We start from the raw sequence: 20,606 nt of genomic DNA on the forward strand, positions 1-20,606 counted from the left end.
TAATAAGCCAATCACGGATGGAAACTCTTAGTCTCTCAAGAGTTCACATAGGCAGGATGTATGTTCCACCTCTCCTAAGGGATACTTTTGAAAGCTGTATCCCTTGAGAGAGATTGAAAGTTTCCAGCCATGGGATTGGCTTAACACCAATCAAGAGCGCCGTAAGGGACTGGCCTAGACATCAAATGCATTGTTGATGAGAATCTACTATAGTACATCTCTCCTTGAAGTCAAGTACACAACTAACACTGTCATGAGGCACCAGGTTTATCTGGACTAGTCTAAATATTGCCATTAGTGAATTTATGGGCTATAGAAGTCAAGGCATCTCTTTCCCGCCTGAATTCCCCAAATCGATGGTGCGTAATAGTGTTACTCACCATGAGTAAATCCGTCAACTACTCGAAACTTGTTTATTACTACTCGTGAGTATATCCATCCTTAACGGGTTAACATAACTTGGCGCTCCAGTGGCCGAGTATTACTAGGTATTGCAATATGTTACTTAAATACCACAACTTGGTGTTGAAGTTTTTATGTTGTGCTCCTAAGCCTCCTTTATATACTTAATACAAACCTCATACAAAAATCTGTATTGCAAATATATACTGAAATATGCTAGGTACCTTGACCTTCTCTGTTTGTTGTGTTAACAGGGTCATAGGAATGGAGCTCCCAATGGGTCTTTGTCCCAGGACATTATGGGTCAGAATGGCTAGTATATCAGGAATATCTCTTGTTATTTTCAACAGGAAATGTCGTTACCAATGCTGAAAGCTGATTGGCTATTTTGTAAAAAATTCAACAATTAAGTGGGATTTTGAAACTAGGGCATTGCTGCAAAACATTGTCCTTTTTTTTATTTTATTTTATTTTTTGATGTTGATGTGTCTGATCCTCATTATGGTAACAGATAGGTAGTTTAAAGACTTTAGAACCCCTTAAATCCTAAAATTTTGGGGGGACCACAGTAAGAAACTGAAGTTTTTAGGTGGAAGAAAGTAGAAAGGAGTAAAATTAAATTATGTACTCTAGCATTGCCATGATGACACAAGTTCTGGTTCTGATGAAGGTAAGGTTTATTGAACATTTAGAAATTTAGTAATTTACATACCATAAATCATACCCAATTGTACTCTGGACATGAATGTATGAATTTCTTACATTTTAGTATATGTTTTGAATGTTTCCAACTTTCAATTTGGCAGCAAATTATTATATATACTAAGCCCAGTGTTACAGAGATACTGGCCCCCACTCTTCAATCCTATAGTAATTATTGGTGGGCCAAGGTGTCAAACCTGGGTTTTTAGGCAGGATAAATTTAATACAAGGGTGAATCCTGACAAGTAAATGATGCTTCTGTACCTAAGTTTTATGACTAAAGTAAGGTTTGTGAATAGTTTTTAACAATTACATTATACACTAGGTTAGCAAAGACCTGGTAACTTAGGTTATGTTAATGGTGGGCCAGGTAAGAACTTGGCACCCCAAGGTTAGCCTAGGTTAGTATGTAACCCTATTGTCGATTTTAATGTACTATGCTGTATGTTACATTAGGTTTGTTGATTTGATTACATAATGTCCTAAGTTAGGTTAGGAGGGGTCTAGAGCCCTCCAAACGTTTCAAGATCTGTTAAGTCACTTGGTGAGTGACATCATCCCTGTTATAGCATATGATAAGTAAGAAAGAGGAGATAGCATCTCTCCCACTCTGCTTGCTGGCAAGCAGGTGAACAAGTAAATAGTTCAACATGCCACGGAGCTGTAAGTCACATATGTTATGGGCAAGTAAAATGGCAGTCCAGCTCCAATGTTTTGGGGTAGGTTGTAAGGACAGTAGTTGGTAAGTTCTTTGAGTTATAGGAACTCTGGGTATTGATGTGTTTGCCATATAGTAGCTGTTCTGCTTCCCATTCCCAGATCCTGACAGACACTTTCAGCATAATTGAAAGTTTTGAGCTAACTAGTTTAAAGATTTATGTAACAAAATGGAGGCTTTTCAAAAGTTGTACATACATACATCAATTTAATGACCTCAGCAGTGTCTCCAGAGATTCCCTATTCCATATTCAGTTTAGAAATCTATTGTACGATCACGCTATTATATATTGCATCTCTTTACGATAAATGTCATTCGGATCTTTTTTATTTTTTCATACAATAATTAATTTGAGAAATTTTTTTATAATATGAAAATTGGAATCTATCATCACAAGTAAAAAATAAAATTGCACGGAAAATCCTTGTTTTATGCAGGTTTTTAAGTATTTTGTCCAAATCATTATAAAATATTTCAGTATGTTTAGATAGGAACAGGCCTACCAACCGCGTCAACAGATTATCATCTGTATAAAGATTGGTAGTTAATGCAAATAGTAGTGCCTCGCTGGACGAATGGTTTTCGCGCTTGACTGCCAATCCGGTGGTCCGAAGTTCGAATCCCCGCTCGGCCAACGCGGAATCAGAGGAATACATTTCTGGTGATAGAAATTCATTTCTCGATATAGTGTGGTTCGGATCCCACAATAAGCTGTAGGTCCCGTTGCTAGGTGACCAACTGGTTCCTAGCTACGTAAAAATATAATCCTTCGGGCCAGCCCTAGGAGAGCTGTTAATCAGCTCAGCGGTCTGGTAAAACTAAAATAAACTTACCTTAATGCAAATAGTAATATGAGAGTGAAGGGAGTTTGGGTTATCTAATGTAATCAGGTTATCATTTGTTTAAAGATCTTTCTGTTGAAGCAAAAAATGTTATTTCAAGTTAGCATATGAAATATAAAAAATATATAATTTATAAATTCCTTAAATTAATGTCAATAGATTTCGTGGTTGATGGGCACCCCTGGAACACCAGATTTTGAGGAGACTGGTGTTGATGCCCGATATCTTACAAATATTACATGTGCCAATTTTCTTTTTAATATAAAAAACGTCAAATTGACAGACTCTATTTATGAATATGAAGGAGTATTCAGATATACCAGAGAAGGAAATTGGAAATATTTTTATTTTTTTACACATGAATGGCTTAATTCAAGCCACAGGCCTATATATATACGTTATATTTACAGGCAGTCCTCGGTTATTGTCAGGGGTTCAGTACCAACAACTTGACGATGAGCAAAAATCGGTGATAACTGTAAATCTGCATCTTTTGCTGCTTATCAGTGCCAATAACCAGTTAATGATACCTTTTTTAGGTATGTATTGGTGCCAATACCTGATTATCAGTACTGATAATCAGAAAACGGCGCATTTCAGCACTAGAAAGCCCCCATAAAACCAGATCATTGATAACCACCACCACCACCGATAACCGGGGATTGCCTCTACGCAGTCAACCCTTCATTTTCGTACACCTCTCTCTTTGTACGTTTCAGTTTTCGTAGACTTCTCTATGAATTTTGTCTCGGTTTTTGTACTCTCGAAACGCTCCATCTGGGGCCCAGTGCCTGACCGGCCCCCATATCGAGCACCCAAACAAAGCATCCCATCTTCTTTCGTGACACATTCTATTTTTGTGTTCATTGTTTTTTTGCTTATTGTGCTTTTTTATTCGAATGTAACTGCTAAATAAGCCATCATGGGGCCAAAGAAAGTTCCAAATGCTAGCCCTTATGTTAAAAAAAAGGCGTGAAACACTGTAGAATTTAAGAAAGAGCTTGTAGCAAAGTGTTGGAGGAAGTCGCATGCTGATCTCAGTGAGAAAATGTCTACAACAAGTGCTGCTGTTGTGAATTTAAGGCCAGCAGAAGCTGGTTTCAAAAATTCAGAAAACGACTGCTAGTAAAAAAACTAAGATAAGTAACCCCAGATAGGTCCTTGATATCTGAAGTCCTTCTCGAGGGAAATTCCCCTTCCAAACAATAACCTCTCCCTTCCTCTCCATCTTCCATATGCTAACAAGTGTTTTCTATAAAGGTAAGAGTGATGTTAAATGTTCATTTATTCATTTCATTAGTCATTTATATTTTTTATTTTTAATTGTTATCTGTATGTAAAACTGTGTTTATTCCTTATAAAATCTATTTTTTGTTAATATTTTTTGGGGTCTGGAACACATTAATTGTATTTACATTATATTCCTTATGGGAATTATTGTTTCGGTTTTCATACGTTTCGGATTTTGTGGGAGGTTCTGGAATGGATTATGTACGAAAACTGAGGTTCCACTGTATATATATATTTTTTTCTAAAGACAAACCTGACACTTTAGTGCCCATGTTCCCATTAAACCTACTATATTAACTTCAAGCATTTTTAAAGTATATTTATCTATGGTCCATTGCATGGTAAAAGGGCCAGATATTGTACCTGTGTTTCTGTTTGTTTGTGTTTGTCTAACATGTTGGTAACACCAAAGTAAGTTTCAATCATGTTTTCATTATATACATACATACATACATGCATTAAGCTACAAATGTCCTTTAATATCAAATTTGCTATACCTTGGAATTACTATATTTTCAAATACTATGTTAACCGAAGAGGAATTTTTCAGTTGATAATGTTTTTCCTCTCTTGGATTCAAACCAGCGGACAGAGGAGAAATCAGGACGTCAGTGACGATACCGATTCAGCCAACTAATATATGAAAATATACTATTAGTTCCGAGATAGAGCGAATTTGATATTAAAGGACATTTGTAGCTTAATGCATGTACTATATTAATCACAGTACTATATGAATCACAGTGATGTGATAAAAATTCTTACAACACAAGCAGTCCCCAGTAACTGAAACAACAATTTATGGCACTTCTGGCGCGATACCGGATTTTGGCACCAATAATTGGTTAATGGCACCTCTGTTAGGTATGTATCAGTGCCATAACTCTGTTATCAGTGCACATAACCAGAAGTCGGCTCATTATGGCGCTGAAAATCGCCATTTTTATGGCACTAGACGAGCACCATAAAAATGGATTGCCATTAACACACACACACACAGAGTGGACACCCTGTATTCACAGGGGATGCGTTCCAACTCCCCCACAAATAGCTGGAATCCACGAATTCTGAGAATCCCTATAAAAACACTAAGAACTGCCTATTTTGCTAGTTCGGTCTCAAGAAAACCCTGCTGAAAATACTTATCCCTGGTTTTTTTAATAGTTTTATCACAAAAAGTGCATTTAATCATGAAATATGAAAATAGTCATGTGGATATTTCTCATAAAGAAATACCGCCAATATGTGAATTTCCCGTGAATAATGGGTAGATATGGTCCATATAGAAATCCGCGAATACTGAAGTCCACAAATCTCGAGAACACGAATACTTGGGGTCCACATGTATTTATGTATTAATATACAGTGTGTATGTAAAACCGTGTTTTTGTGATGCTTAATGCTGTATATTATTTTTTTACAGAATTTTTCTTTTTATGATTATTTTGGAATAACTTGTTCTTTTTTTTAACAATGGAGTACTTCAACTTTTACAGATCTGGAGAAAACCTCAGGGGCAAAAGACTGTCGTGACAGGAATAAGTACTGTAATATAGTGAGGAGAGTAAATATGTGTCGTGTCCAGAATTATAGGGAACAGTGTTGTCGTTCCTGCCCTTAACACACCTTTTGGTATAATATTAAGGTACCAGAAAGTGGTACTGAGGTTCCTAAATAAAGACTTAACAACAACTAACATCTGCAATAGCAACTGCGATCACAACTGTTTGTCATTCTTCCTGTACTTTGTTTGTATGATGGCATGAATTTAACCAAGCCTTTAATTTATATTAGCACATATTTTGGTATCAATATTAGCAATAAGTAGTGCAGTTAATTTTCAGTATTATGATAACATGGAAACACAATTGAAAAGAACTTTGAGTGAAATAACTAAGACACTGAGCGCAACATCTAGCCAGTAAGAGGCTTCAGTAGGTAGGTGTTTTCTTGCACCAGCAAGAAAAATAGGTTAATTTCTGTGCATCCTATTCAACTACACTTAAAACAAATCCTTAGAAGCTGTGAAATTTTTTGAGTATGTGAAAGGATGAGTGGCTTTTATACAAAATATTCCTTATAATACTGTTGTCAGAATGACTGCTCTAAAAACAGTGAACTCCATTTTAAAAGATTATTTCATGTCTGCTTCATTAAAAAAGGAAGTGAATCATAATCATTGCCAAGTGCAAGAGGACCAGTGCTAGCAAGAGCTTAAGATTATGTCATAGAATAAGCTTAAAGAAGAATGGATTACAGCAGTGGTGAATATTCAGTTTAGGTGGATGCAGAACATTTTAAAAGAGGACTCATAGTGCAGAAAGGGACTAAAGACAAAACAGTTGAAATAAATGAAGTTTGTAGACTGATGCAGCTGTTTATAAGAGCTTGAAAATAGGTTTAGAATATGTACCCTATACATTATATGAAACTTTCAAAGACAGGGTGAGATGTTTCTGCTTTAAATTTGAAATTATTGAATGTGTGAAGTATTTAAATATTCAAATTTGATTCTGTTTTTAAAAGCACAAATTTAATAAAAATCTAGTGTTGTTTCATTGTGAACATTCTTTTGGGTAAAGTAACATTATACATGGTTCTGAAAATTGTCTTGTCTCATTGAACTGCAATTTTATCAAGTGAGAAATTTGTCAAAGTTTTAAGAGTGAAGTCTCAAAATCGAGGAAAAGGCCATCCAACTGTTTTATCATGTTAGAGTATTTTACAGTAGAATGGAGAAACACCAACCCTGTGATTTGCAAATGATCACTGTACCTTTTTAAAGTGTAAGATAATTTGCACATTCAAACAAGTTAGTAATATGAGAATACTATGCGTTTTACTATTTTGACAGATTTTAAACATGAAATATGATTCTTGAAAATAATAATTATAATACTTTTATAATTTTAATGTTTATGGATCTCATGTACAAAGACAGTTTTTTGATTACTAGAATAGAGTATTGGAACAAAAACACTTATGACCCTTTCATCCTTCTTTATATATACTAAACTAATTATTTTCCCATAACCACTTAGATTAAGACAAAATTTTGTTAAAGTATGAATGCACAGTTAAAATAAAGAGCCAGTGCTGTGTAGAGACCCATTGGCTGTAGCTAGGACAATGTAGATTGAAACTCATGTTAATGGCTGATGGAAAAAATTTGTTTCACATCATTTGATGGTGTTCATAACACCTATTACAGTAAACCGCACCATAGCAATGTAAGGCAAGCCTTTCTTTATTGGCGCACAACTCCCTTCATAGTGATATAGACTAGGCTGTCTGCAGGCATGTTATTTAATTCAATAGTTACATGCTATAATTAAGTGTTGTATGCATCCCTGTGTTGTAGAGCAATAAAAACCATATTTGATATGTACAGTAGAGTTTATCCATAAAATGTATCAAGTGAATATAATATACGAAACATATACAATATGCATTGAATGTGCTGTTATAGTATATATTGTTTTATTCTTAATTTTCTTGCATGTAAACTTCTCTAGTAATTTTACTTTGATACAAGAGGCTTGATCTTGACATCAGTTTGTGTAGATTTTGTATACTTTTACTCAAACCTTAATTTTTTTATGCCAAGTTAACTCTTGGTGCTGGTGCATTTAACACAAATTGTTTGTAAGTAGTGTAAGTCATTCTAGATAGTAGAACAAGGTCAAGGTCAAGCTTCCGCTATGGTTTCAGACTACCTCAGTTTATAATGTTAATGTTATTTGTTATGATAAAACTAATGAATCTTAAAATTTTGAAGATTTGGAAGAATTTCTTGGAAATTACGTACTGTAAAATCTAGAAAATGAACTATGGCATAATAGTTTCATAAAAAGAGTGTATAACACAGGGTGGTTCATTGTTTGACCTGTACTGTCATTATATAGATTCAACAGGTGTTTTTTTTGTGGTGAATTTATTCATCTAAGTGAAGTTTCCGTAGCAGCACATCCTGAGAAAGGTTTAGCTTTTCAGAATATTGATTCTAAAAAATATCCCATTATGTTTTTTAAAGTTAATGACATTTTCATAATTGATTATTTTATTGCATTTGTGGTACAGTACATATATAATTTTCCCATGACATTTTCACTTTTGGTGCATTTATAACATTCGTCACTTTGATCCCAACATCTAACTTTATTGTTTGTAATTGAACTAGTCATATTGAGTTTTGCCTAAATCAACTTTAATTTAACCCCTCCACTCTGGATTCAGGCAAAAAAATTTTCTTTGTAAGAATTAGATTAGACTGAAAAGGAAAAGATAAACATATAGTACAGGATTTTTGGTTCTTATAGCCATTACCCAAAGTGTACTGAAAATGTCAAGTATACTTTAAATATCATTTTTGTAATGTTGCTAGTGATAAACTGTAACAGGCACATTAGGAAGTGAAGAGTCATCCATGCCTTTGTTAAGAGTAAATTTATAAAGTTGAGGTAAAGAAATTTTACCACGGAACTGAAAGGTTTTGGATTTAATAAAAATATAAGGAATCACTAAACTGCATAATAATACCCAAGATGTAAAGATACTTCAGACCCTTCTAATTGATAATTATGACTGTCACATGTCAGTATGAAATTGATTACTTTTCCCCCTCAAGATTAATAAAAATCTGTGTTTGAAATTATGAGTGATAATGTATGAAAGTTTGAGTATGTGCTTTGTTTAGCACATTTACTGAAGCATGAACTGTATCAAACTTTGATGAAATTTTTGGAAGTATTTGTAGCATATCATTAGTTGTACTATTCATGATCTGCAGTTTCTAGATAGATGAAATAGGTTTTAATGTACTGTAACATCCAAAACATTTTGTGAAACCAATTGCAACTAGTCCTTCACCACATTTTCTGATTAAAAATTTTCATCTTGCCTAATATTTCTATTTATTAAAATCTCATATGTATTGTATCATTATCCTTCATTCCTCTTCCGCTTTAGCCTTTACAATCACTTATTTATTTTCTATCCGTTGGATTTCGCATACCATAACATGACTGTATATATTGCTGTAAGTGCATTGTACAAATAAAGCACTAGATAATATTTCCAAATGTATTTAATTTGCAACCTAATCTTTTTTTGGTGGGCATGGTCTTCATTGCTGCTAATGCAATACTTTCATTTTACATGTGTTTCCAAAGTGCTCTACCCACCATTTACATGGAAGCCAAAGAAATGTCATAAGGCAATGAAAATTTTGATATCCCAGCACCAGTGTAGCTGTGTTGTGAAAATCATCTCCTTGCCTCTTCTGCTGTGTATTGATATATTGTTGAAAGTTTTCAGTCTTGCAAGTTGGTAAATATTGCAATGCAATAGTACACAGGCATAAAAGGAAGTACTGGGCCACATTCACTACATGTGTATACTTGTGCTGATATTATAATACTAAGCTAGTAGCTACTGTTTCATGGTGCAGTTAGGTGTTTCCACATTAAAAAAATCATATAAACTTTTCATCCAAATCTTTGCATGTTCGCAGAGCTTATTAAAAAAACCCAGCAATATGTATTGTAATACAGTATGAAAAGTAAGACATGAAAATATGTCTTGCAATGTCAAAAACTCATCTGGTACAAGCAGACATCCACTGGACACAAGCATTCTTGTAAAGGAAGGACAAATAACCTAAAACAGGTTGCATTGATTTTGTCCTTGTTACAAATAATAGGCCTTATGTATAATACGTAATTTCATGTGGCATTTGCTGATACTTTAGATGTTTCTCAAAAATATGTGAATCAAAAGAGGGATTAAGCAGAACAGACAGATTGATTGCTTACAGAACTATAGCTGGGAATGTAAATAGAATTATTTATATACTCAACAATATTATTATTCCAAGTTTTGATACGGGTAACATCTTTTCAGTGCATTACAGATTTCCCCAATGATTTCTACTGATGATATAGAGTAGGCTCAAGTAACTTCAGTATGAATCATTTTGGACAGCAAAAGAATTTCATGAATTTGTATTATACCAAATCATTAACAATACTGCTTTAATATAGCTTTAATAAACCCTCTTTGAATGTGCGCTCACAGATTTGGATGAAATGCTTATTAGATTTATAGTGTGGAGATACCAGGTGCAAGTTCAAAACATAGCTACATACTACTAGCTTTGTATAAATTAGCTGGGAAACACATGTACACAGTACTGCAGGTAGTCCCCAAGTTACGTCGGGTTTGGGTTACGTAATTCCAGACTTGACATTGGGTTTGGGTTAAGTCATTCCAGACTTGACATCGGATCTGGGTTACGTCGTTCTGGACTTGGGGTGCTGTTAACCACAATTTTTGAGCACCATAAGTGGATTTACGATGATGTTACTTGCTTTATGGCACTGTAACCAGGACTTAACCAGGACTTATGATGCTTTTGGTGCTGTAACATTGCTGTAAGTGCTAGTATTTATTTCGATTATAATTATGATGATTCGGTATAAGGCAATTTTCGGCTTACAGCGTCCTGCTGATAACAGAACCCATGATGTAACCAGAGGACTGCCTGTACATGCATTGGATGTGGTCCCTTTTTTTCTGTACAATATTCAACAGCTTAGAAGACCTTTATCAAAATTGCCATTATTGGTACTTAAATATAAACAATTATAAAAGTTAAGGTCATGTAAAAAAAAAATCTTGGTTCAACAAGGTTCAGAATGTTTCAGCTTACTTCCTTACAGAAATACTAGTAGCCTTCCAAAGATATTGCACATTCTATATTTCATTTTCCACCTACTCCCAGTGTAGTAGATATTTTGCAACACTGCATTTAAGAAAACTTAAAATCATATGATTAAGATGTGCATATATAAAACATACATCTGCCATTGAAACACTGACAAAAAAATATTCTTAACTGGAGCTACTGCATAACTAAATGGTGATGGATGCGATTGGGTAGCAGCACTGAGGGAATCATCAAATACATTTTGCTGCCACAGCTTGGCAATGTTTCTTACACCACTAAGGAAAAGATGTTCTTGCACTCCTTGCTGTAGTTGAAATGATTAGTGAAGTCCACATATGCTTCATGTCACTGGAAGCATTGTGGGTATCAATACCAGCAATAACTCGCATTGTCCTTGCTTAATCACCTCTGGTAAATCTGAGGTGGCACTGGACATCCACAAACTCAAACTTTGGGAATTAAATGTTAACCTCTTCTCCAGTGCTCAGAATACCAACAAAGGTGTAAGATCAGAGAAATCATTCCAAGCAGTACAGTCCCCACATATATCCAAGCTTCCTAAATGCCTTTGTCCTGCGTTTTTTTAATGCGGACCACCATCTTTTATACCAGGAACATACATCAGAAATGCCTTTTTACTATCACAATGATACCTTGTTCTGGATGAAACACACACAAAAAAAAGAATAAAAACAAATTAAAACTTGTCCTTTTCTAAACAAACTTGGTTTAGGTTGGATGCAGTGCTGATGCTGAAAAGCAGGTTAGTTTGTAGCTAATCTTGAGCAACATCAAGTTCTTCTGTCTGACAGATTTTTTTTATACAGTAGTGTAGTTGCTTGTTTTGTCCTTGAGGAGTTACCTTCCATGGTGTGCCAGCACTCTCCATGGTGTGCCAGCACTCTCCATGGTGACTAGACTAATATCAAAACATAATTTTAGTCTGGTCTTATAGCCAGATATTGTGTTGTAATGAAGTCTTCTCCTTGGGGACAAAGCATTATTCTCAATAGGCTGGAAAGGAAATGGTTTCATTCCCCCAACCCCCTCCCTAAAGGGGTTCTTTCAAAAACTAGACCCCCTCTAGAAGATTACATGCAGAAGGCTCTGTTAAAGGGAGCTGTAGAGAAACTTGCGTAAATTTGCCTCCAAGCACGTCTCTCTCAGTGTTCCTAAAAAGGATTCCTCCGAATGAAGAGTTATCCTCGACCTATCAACATTGAAGAAGCACATTGTTTGCCAAGTTTCAGATGACTACTGTTGCCCAAGTACATTCAGTCATTCCAAAATGGACTTGGACAGTTTCTATAGGTCTGAAAGATACATACTGGCATGTCCCTATCGCCACTCATTTCCGCCCCTTCCTAGGGTTTTGGATAGGGAAAGATATGTACAGGTTTGAAGTCATGCCTTTTGGGCTAAACATTGCCCCAAGAATTTTCACAAGATTAGTAATGGTAGTTGTCCGGGAACTCAGAAAAGAAGGAATACAACTATATGTAATAGCTTACCTAGAAGACTGGTTAATCTTGGGGTCCACAAAAAGAGAGTGCTTGGAAAACCTAAGAGCAGCGGTCAACAGACTCCAGTCAAAGGTTTTATAATAAACTGAAAAAGAGCGTGGCAGATGCTTATAGTGGCTGGGACTGTGTTAGGATATGCTTCAGGGCCTGTTGTCTCTCACCAACAAAACTCGGAACAGAATATAATATTTCTGGCACGTCCCAGAGTTTCCAGACGGCAGGTAGAAAATGTATGATGGGTCGGCTGCAGTTTGCATCAGTAATAGATCCAGTACTGGAATTGCAATTGAAAAACATGAACAGATTTTAGCTACCACACACAAGAAAAGAGACCTATCTCACCAAAGAATCTGAAAGTTGGAAAAATACTTTGGCCTTATACCCAGAAGGAATCTCTGGTGAAACAGGTCACCCTGACTCCTCCATTTGTAAGTGATAATACGCACAGATGCCTTGTTGACAGGTTGGGTAGGACATTGGGAGGATTGTCATGTGGCAGGGAGGTGGTCAGCTACTCTGAAGAATTGTCATATCAATTTCCTGGAGCTGGTAGGCTGTCGTTTTGTCTCATAAATCTCAAACCTCCAGAAGAGAGATATATTCTGTTGGTTCTAGACAATAGACTGCAATATCCTGCTTCATGAATTTGGGACCACACTTGCCTCCTCTCAATATGATAATGCTAGCCATTCTCCAGATGGTACAAGTAAAGAAGTGGTGTGGCGGGATCTCAAAAAACAAGTAAACCCCCCCCAGTTGCGTAAATCGTACCCGCTAACAAAATTTCCCACACTCACACTTTCCCCTTTACGTTACCTTTAACCTGCAGGACAATTGGTTTGGTATAATAAAATACCAAACACACAAAACACAAACAGGTACTCACCTCTGGCTTCTGCTACTCAGGGCTAGGCTGTGCTGTCCACTGGATATAGGCTATAGGCTAGCCGACACAACCACCGCCGACAACCAAGCACAAACCAACCCCCCCGAGACCCACAACCCCACAAAAACTCAATAACTTGACAAATCACTGCAAATGAACACCAACACCCCGAAAAAACACGACAACCACACGACTTACATTAGTACAACAACCCGCCAAAACCAACACTGCCCCAACCACCACTAACAGACACCGAAAATGCACCACCAACCTTCTTAACCTCACCACAACCTGACAGACACACGCACAACAACTTCACAACCCCAAAATCTATCAAATAACACCCAAACAACGAAACACCAAAGGATAACTGCTGCCAAAACCGACACTGACTTGACCAGACGCCTCACTGCTTACGACTCTCGTAACAGACTTCCATTGACTTCCCACAGAGCACCACAACAGACATACTTCCGACCGCCATTTAACCACTCCCATTCATTCTTCCACCAATCTCTCTCTCTCTCTCTCTCTCACACAACCTTTGGAGATGTTGTCAAATATAAACTATCATTACTCCTCCATATTACCTCCCCCATTACATTTGACAACATCTCCTTACACTCACAACATCCACACTAAATTGCCTTTCGCAACACCCAAGGATGCTCAGATGCAGGCCCCCTGGATCTTGTTTGAGGACCATCATACACTCTTTCAGTTACATCACCATTCACTTCTTCCAAACCACTTTCTTTCAAACTCCCATTATCTCCCTCACTACCATCCTCCCAAATTCCATTCACTACTTCACCGATGTCTTCCAACTCTGGTTCCAACATCTCCCCTATTTCGGCCACCAAACCACTCAGTTCATCCATACTTCTATCAAACTCCTGCAAAGACTTATCCATCCTATCAACTACCTCCTCACTACTCAGTTTCCTTCTCACTGAAGTCTTATTTGTCCCTGTCAACTCAAACCCACATACAATACAAGTATCATTCATTCCCCCAAAGTCATCCGTAGCACACGCCTTATCAACCATTTGCACCCTACCACCAACCCCTTTACCATGCCGTTCACGCTTTTTCCTTCCACTTCCTCTCTCCACACTCTTCTGTTTTCTTCCATACTCAACCAACACCAACTGTTGATCTCCCAGACCAATTTGTTCACCAACAGTCGGCTCATACTTATTCACCCTCAACCACTCACTCATCGCATTCTCCCGAACATACTGTGGTACTTCCCTCCACTTACGGAGCTAGTTATGGTGTGCCCTAACCTCATCCAGTCCCCCACCTACTCGCAATTTCCCCAAAACATAACTCAATCCACTCAGTCCCCCTTCCAAAATCTCAAAAGGCCCTTCAAATTTCTCCCTTACTTTATTCACATTCATTCTTCCCATCTCAACGACCTCTTTCAACACCTTATCCCCAATCTTAAAACTCTCAAACCTTTCACTCGCTTTCTTCCACAAATCCCGATCACCTTCTGACAGACCCAACCGCAGTCTGACAATCCTTTCAAAATTCAACACATTTACAAGGAGACATACCTATACTCTTCTGCAGTGTGGCATTATATGCCCAAACTGCACATCCTACATACATATCCCAATCCTTGTCGCTCTTACTCATCAATCGCAAAATCTCAGTCATCGTCCTAACAGTCCTTTCAGCCAACCATTCGCACTAGGCATGTACGGAGTAGAATACACATGCACAATACCCCATTCCTTCAAATTCCCATCCCACAAACTCAGGTCCATTATCACTCAACATTTTTGCCGGTTTACACACACACATGGGCAACATCACTTGACTCACCATTCGTGCAACTGTTTCACTCCTCTTATCTTTGATGGGAACCACATAGGCAAATTTACTCATGTGATCCACCATCACAATCATCCCCACGTGTCCTCTCCCAGTCCTAGGCAAAGAAACACAATCAATCACAAGCATTTCAAACGGCTCTTTCATCTGCAATCGCAACACAGGTGGACTTGCATGCACACTCTGATACTTTCCCCTCTGACAGTCTTCACACGTGACAGCCACATCCACACAAATCTTATTCAACCCAGGAGCATACAATCTCTCTCTCATGCATTCCCACAGCTTATTTTTTCCCATATGCCCAAACCGATCATGCACCTACAAACACATACTCACAGCTGACTCAACAGAAAACACTGGCACATACACTTCCTTGTCATATACTCCTTCCTGATGCAAAAAGTACACTATATATGTTTTTGCACACCACAAAACATTTAGCAACCCTCTTATATAAATCCAACTCACATGGCCAGTCTTCCACACACACTCCTCCCAAAACACATTGTCACAACACACTTATCTCCAGGCACTTATTTTGCATTTCCTCAATCTCTTCCTCACTCAACAGATCATTCTCACTCCTAGCAATATCAATCATACCCACAAAGTTTGCTACAAATACATTACCATCTTGAATCCTAGCTACTTGTCTGCCCCCTTTCTAAGAATTCCATTTCCTATATCTACGTCTATATCGTGGATCCTCAAAAAATCTATCCCTATTAAAAAGCAAGATGGCATATCATTTTCTCCTATAACTATAAAGTTATGCATTACCTCAAGATCTCCCAACCTAACCAACCTTTAACCGTACCTCTTCCCATACTAAAACACTTCCTAGTCCTAACCCATGTATTCTCACACTTGTAGACTGCCTTTTCACTTCCCAATCACATCTCTCAAGTTCACTCACCACTGACCCACTCACCAAGGAAACTTGTGCCCCTGTGTCAACCAAACCACAGTACTCACTATCATTTACTCGGACGAACGTCACCATTTTCCCTCGAGTCCCATGCGCACACACATTCACTACCACGTCCACGTGGTTATCCACATCACAATCCTCCTTGTCACATTCATCCTCAGTTAATTCCCCATTTCCACAATTCTGACTTAGATCCCCTTCACAGTCCCTTTTTGTAACCAACCAATTACAACCACGTTCCCCGCACTGAATCATCAAAACCCCACGTTCATTACCTGTACTCACCCTTCCTCGATACTCAACTGGTCTGTCCCATCCAAAATACAGCACTTTTATTCCAAACAACTCAGCTACTGCTGACAAAAAATCATGCAACATTTCTCCTTCCCCACCTTGTTCCTCCGCATATGCCACTTCCTTCTGCACATCACTCATCAACTTCACTCACAACTCATTCACACTACCGGGTACCTCTTCAACCAGACCCTTACCTTCCAAGTTTTTCAATGCTGAAAACAAACATTCACACACTCTGTCATTCCCCTCAAACCTCTCTTTTACAACCAACCCCTCAGGTACCATATTCGGATCCCAGTCACTTTTCACGATACCACTGTCCTTACCATGCATCCTAGACATCGTATCAGCAATCACATTTTTACTCCCCGGCACATATTCTAAGCTAAAATCAAACTCACTCAAATCCTCAATTGTCCTCGCAATCCTAGCATTCACACTTTCCTTCCTGATCATATAAACTAACGGCCGATGATCTGTCCTTATGACGAATTTTACCCCATACAAAAACACTTTCAACGCTTTCAGACAAAACCTTATTGCTGCAAGCTCCTTCTCAACCACCGAATACTTCAGCTCTGCTTTATTAAAAGCTTTACTCATATACGCAATCACTCTCAATTGTCCCTCCCCATTCACCTCTTGCATCTGCACCAAGCATCCTCCCATACTAAACTTAATAGCATCAGCATATAACTCAAGCTTACTGGCATCCTCACTATAGTCCGGAAAAGCCAAGGTGACGTCCCTAGCAGCCTCCTCTTTCAATCTCTCAAATGCTTCCACCATTCGCTCATCCCACCTCAGCTTAGTAAAATTTTTCTTCCCGGTCCATTCAGTCAACGGCTTCCCTATACCCGAACAATCCCTAACAAACTTCCCCCCAAACTCAATCAGACCCAAAAAACCCTTTAACTCCCGCACGGTCCGGGGACGTGGAAACTCCTTTACTTTTTCCACAAACTTTTCACTCTTCCTTACACCACTTGCACTCACCTTATGACCAAGAAATTCCACTTCCCCAGCCAACCACGTACACTTCTCCAGCTTCACTTTCACTCCAACCTCTTCCAACCGTTCTAACACCTTCTCAACCAGTTCCACATTCTCCTCAACAGTCTCACTTGCAATCAAAACGTCATCTATAAACATAGTCACCTTCCTATCAAAACCAGCCAAAACTACATTCATCGCCCTCTGGAAGGCAGCAGGCGCATTAGCCAATCCAAAACTTAACCTCTTGAATTGATAGTGGCAGCTACCACTCGAAAAAGCCGTAACATGCCTGCTCCCTTCCTCAAGAGGCATCTGGTAATAGCCCCTTACCAAATCCAATTTTGTGAACACTCTCATCCCATGCATCTTATACACACAATCAGACACCACATTCATCGGGAATCGCTCCTTCACAGTCACTTCATTCACCTTCCTGTAATCCACACACATCCTCAAACTCCCATCTGTCTTGCGTACTGGGACTATGGGACTATTCCAAGCACTCTCGCTCCTCTCGATCACTCCCACTCTCTCAAGTTCCTCACACTGTTCCTCAATCTCTCGGGCAATAGGCGCAGAAAAGTGTCGGGGACACTGATATATGGGGGTATCATCATTCAAAACTATCTTGAATTCTGGAAACTTAGATCCCCTGAAATCCTAGTCACCCCGAATCAACGCACCCCGCCTATCCCACAACATCTGCATCAACCGCTCCCTCTCGTCATCACCAACATTTTCATCCACCCCAATTCTTTCTCTTAACTCATCATACTTCCACTCATCACTTTCTTTCATGCTACCTGTCATCACCCGCCGCAACCTAACATATCTTTCATCATCCACATCCACCAACGTATACAACAACCCCACACAATCACCTTCACGTATACCCCGCACTCGCTTTTTCCTAACACTCGGCAATGAGGCCACAAAAACCCGAGGATTCTCCATATCCAAAATCCCGTCGTACACATGTACACTCGCTCTTACCAACTTGTTCGCATCCACCCCCTCAACCACATATGCACACTTGTCACCTTTGACAATCCCCAGACTATCGGGCCACGCAACTTTCACACTAACAACTTCTCCAACTTCTCGTGGCACTTTTACACTCTCTTTCGCAACCAACGGCACTCCCTTCCATATTTTACTGCTTACCCCTCCATCCCTATCCAAGTACAACTCTCCATGTACATTCCCCTTCCTATGCAACTCAATCATATTCCTGCTCGGATGGACCACCATCCCACACTTCTTCAGGAACCTGTATCCCAACAAAATATCATACTTATCACTCATTCCCTCGATCACATAAAAGTCACCTTCATCCATCACTACCCCTTCGATTTCTAAATTTTCACGCAACATTCCCACCACAGGCATACCTAAATTTCCTATTCCTCGTACCTCCACTTTACATTTCCTAATTTCACACTCACTCCACAACTTGTCACATCCATTCTTAAAAAGAACACTGACACTGCACCCAGTATCAATCAAAGCAACCAAACACACCCCTTTGCACCTCACTTTTACACTCATACATTCATGAGCTCTTCCTCCAAACCCTTTTTCATGCAACAATCCTTCACGCACATGCATCACTCTTACTGACCGCACACCAGAGGACCCACCCAACTGAATCCCCTTAGTACCTAGTTTCCCGAACTCCCAACCTGACTCATCCTCTTTCGCCTACACACACTCGTCACATGACCTTCCATTCCACATTCAACACACTTTGCCCGCTGTTCCTTACACATCCTAGCATAATGCCTATTCCTCCCGCAATTACTGCAAACCTCAGTCACACGGGTACCTCTACATCCACTTGCTATATGCCCTACTTTCCCACACCTGTAACATTTAATATCCCTATCCTTCTTACACTCGCTCACTAAATGCCCTGTTTGCCCACACCCGAAGCAAGCGCCCAACGCCCACCGAAATTCATCCTTCCTGTGCCCTACCTTTCCACATCTGTAACACTGCTGCTCTCGTTCACGACTAACCAACCCTACTCTTCCAACGCTTGCACTCCGATCTCTCTTAGGGCGAACCATACTTACGTTACTGGCTCCAACGCTCCTATCAACCACTCGCTCTGCCATTCGCCTTGGCCCTTCCAAAACTGCCTCCCTAAGGCTCTTAAACTCTGGTATAACATCAGCCACTTCAGTCCTAACACTAACACTTCTACTCTCTTTCATACACCTATCCAACTCATAATCCTCTACTATTTCCAAAATGTCGTTCCACAACAACCTTTCATTCGTCCATCGCATTTTCTCCTTACATTTCAGATTTACAAACTCATACACACTCTCAGGCACAGTCGCCAACAACTTCCTCACTAACTCTTTACACTCATTTATCCCTTCATCTCCAAACTTTTTCCTGGCTAATGTTTCCAACCTGCACACATACATCGACAATGACTCACCAACATTCATTCTTACATCATCAAAACCATGTTTTCTCCTATATCTAACACTACTCCTTATCCTCTTCGTCTGTTCCACAATCCTGGCTTTCACACTCTCATAAGGCACATTCCCCACACTCATCATTACCCCATACATATTCAACAAAAAATCCCGTCAAAACGCTACCCAACTCTCTTGCCCAGACTCTCTTGTTATTCCCATACTTAGCATCACAATACCTCTCATATTCTTTAAAAAAAGTCCCCTATGTCCCTACTACCATATTCCTCGTATTGTGCACATCTAGGTATCTCTCTCATATATACAGCCTTTCGTACATCCCGCTCACTCTCACTTTCACTACTAACATTCTGATCCCTCTTAACCTCGTCCGAATACAACGAATCAACTTCCATACTAACATCCATGCTCCTGATTATGCTCTTCTTACCCTTCTTTCTACCCACCTGTTTCCACTCACCGCTATCCAAATCACTCTCAGCCCTTTCCCCAATGTATCCAGTCCTAGTCTCATCCTGTCCGTCATCCTTCCTAACCTTCTTTCCCTTAGTCGTCTTCTTTTCCTCAGCCCCCTTCTTATTCTTGTCCTCAGGCTTATCCTTATCCTGTCTCTTTCCCTTCTTTCCTTTACCTATCTCAAACAAGTCACCTTCGTCACTCGTAGTTTCATCCACTCGCTCTTCCACTGTCTTTACCACTTCTGGCCTATCACAAGACCTAGTAGGCCTACCTTCTACAGCTCCCTCTCCCATGAACCCCTTCATCATCTCCTGCATTGCATTCATCATCACTAAGAATTTTTCGTCCATTTTCTCAACCATTCTCTCTTCTGCTCCTTTCACTTCTTCTTTCATTTCCACTTTTGCACTCCTTAGCATTCCTCTAACTCGCTCTTCAGCTCCTCACACTCCAACCTCAACCTCTCATTATCCACTTCCAATTGTCCTCTTACTTCCCTCTCCAACCTAAACTCCTCCTTCAGCCTCTCCAC

The 20,606-nt window shown here is 39.0% G+C and overlaps 1 protein-coding gene across 10 annotated transcripts in view; it reads left to right on the plus strand.

The window, feature by feature from the left end:
• Positions 1-9,035, plus strand: part of LOC135216129 (protein madd-4-like) — an 832,309-nt gene extending 823,274 nt beyond the window's left edge. For 9 of the 10 annotated variants that reach the window (XM_064251194.1, XM_064251195.1, XM_064251193.1 and 6 more), the window contains one exon: positions 5,451-9,035. In XM_064251194.1, coding sequence (XP_064107264.1) covers positions 5,451-5,575 — 125 coding nt within the window. In that variant the 3' untranslated portion in view covers positions 5,576-9,035. The remainder of the gene's footprint in view (positions 1-5,450) is intronic. The other variant, XM_064251199.1, reaches the window with a different exon arrangement.
• Positions 9,036-20,606: the final 11,571 nt, after the last annotated feature.

The sequence above is a fragment of the Macrobrachium nipponense genome, chromosome 6, assembly GCF_015104395.2.
Source record: "Macrobrachium nipponense isolate FS-2020 chromosome 6, ASM1510439v2, whole genome shotgun sequence".
In the NCBI taxonomy this organism is placed as follows: Eukaryota; Metazoa; Arthropoda; class Malacostraca; order Decapoda; family Palaemonidae; genus Macrobrachium; species Macrobrachium nipponense.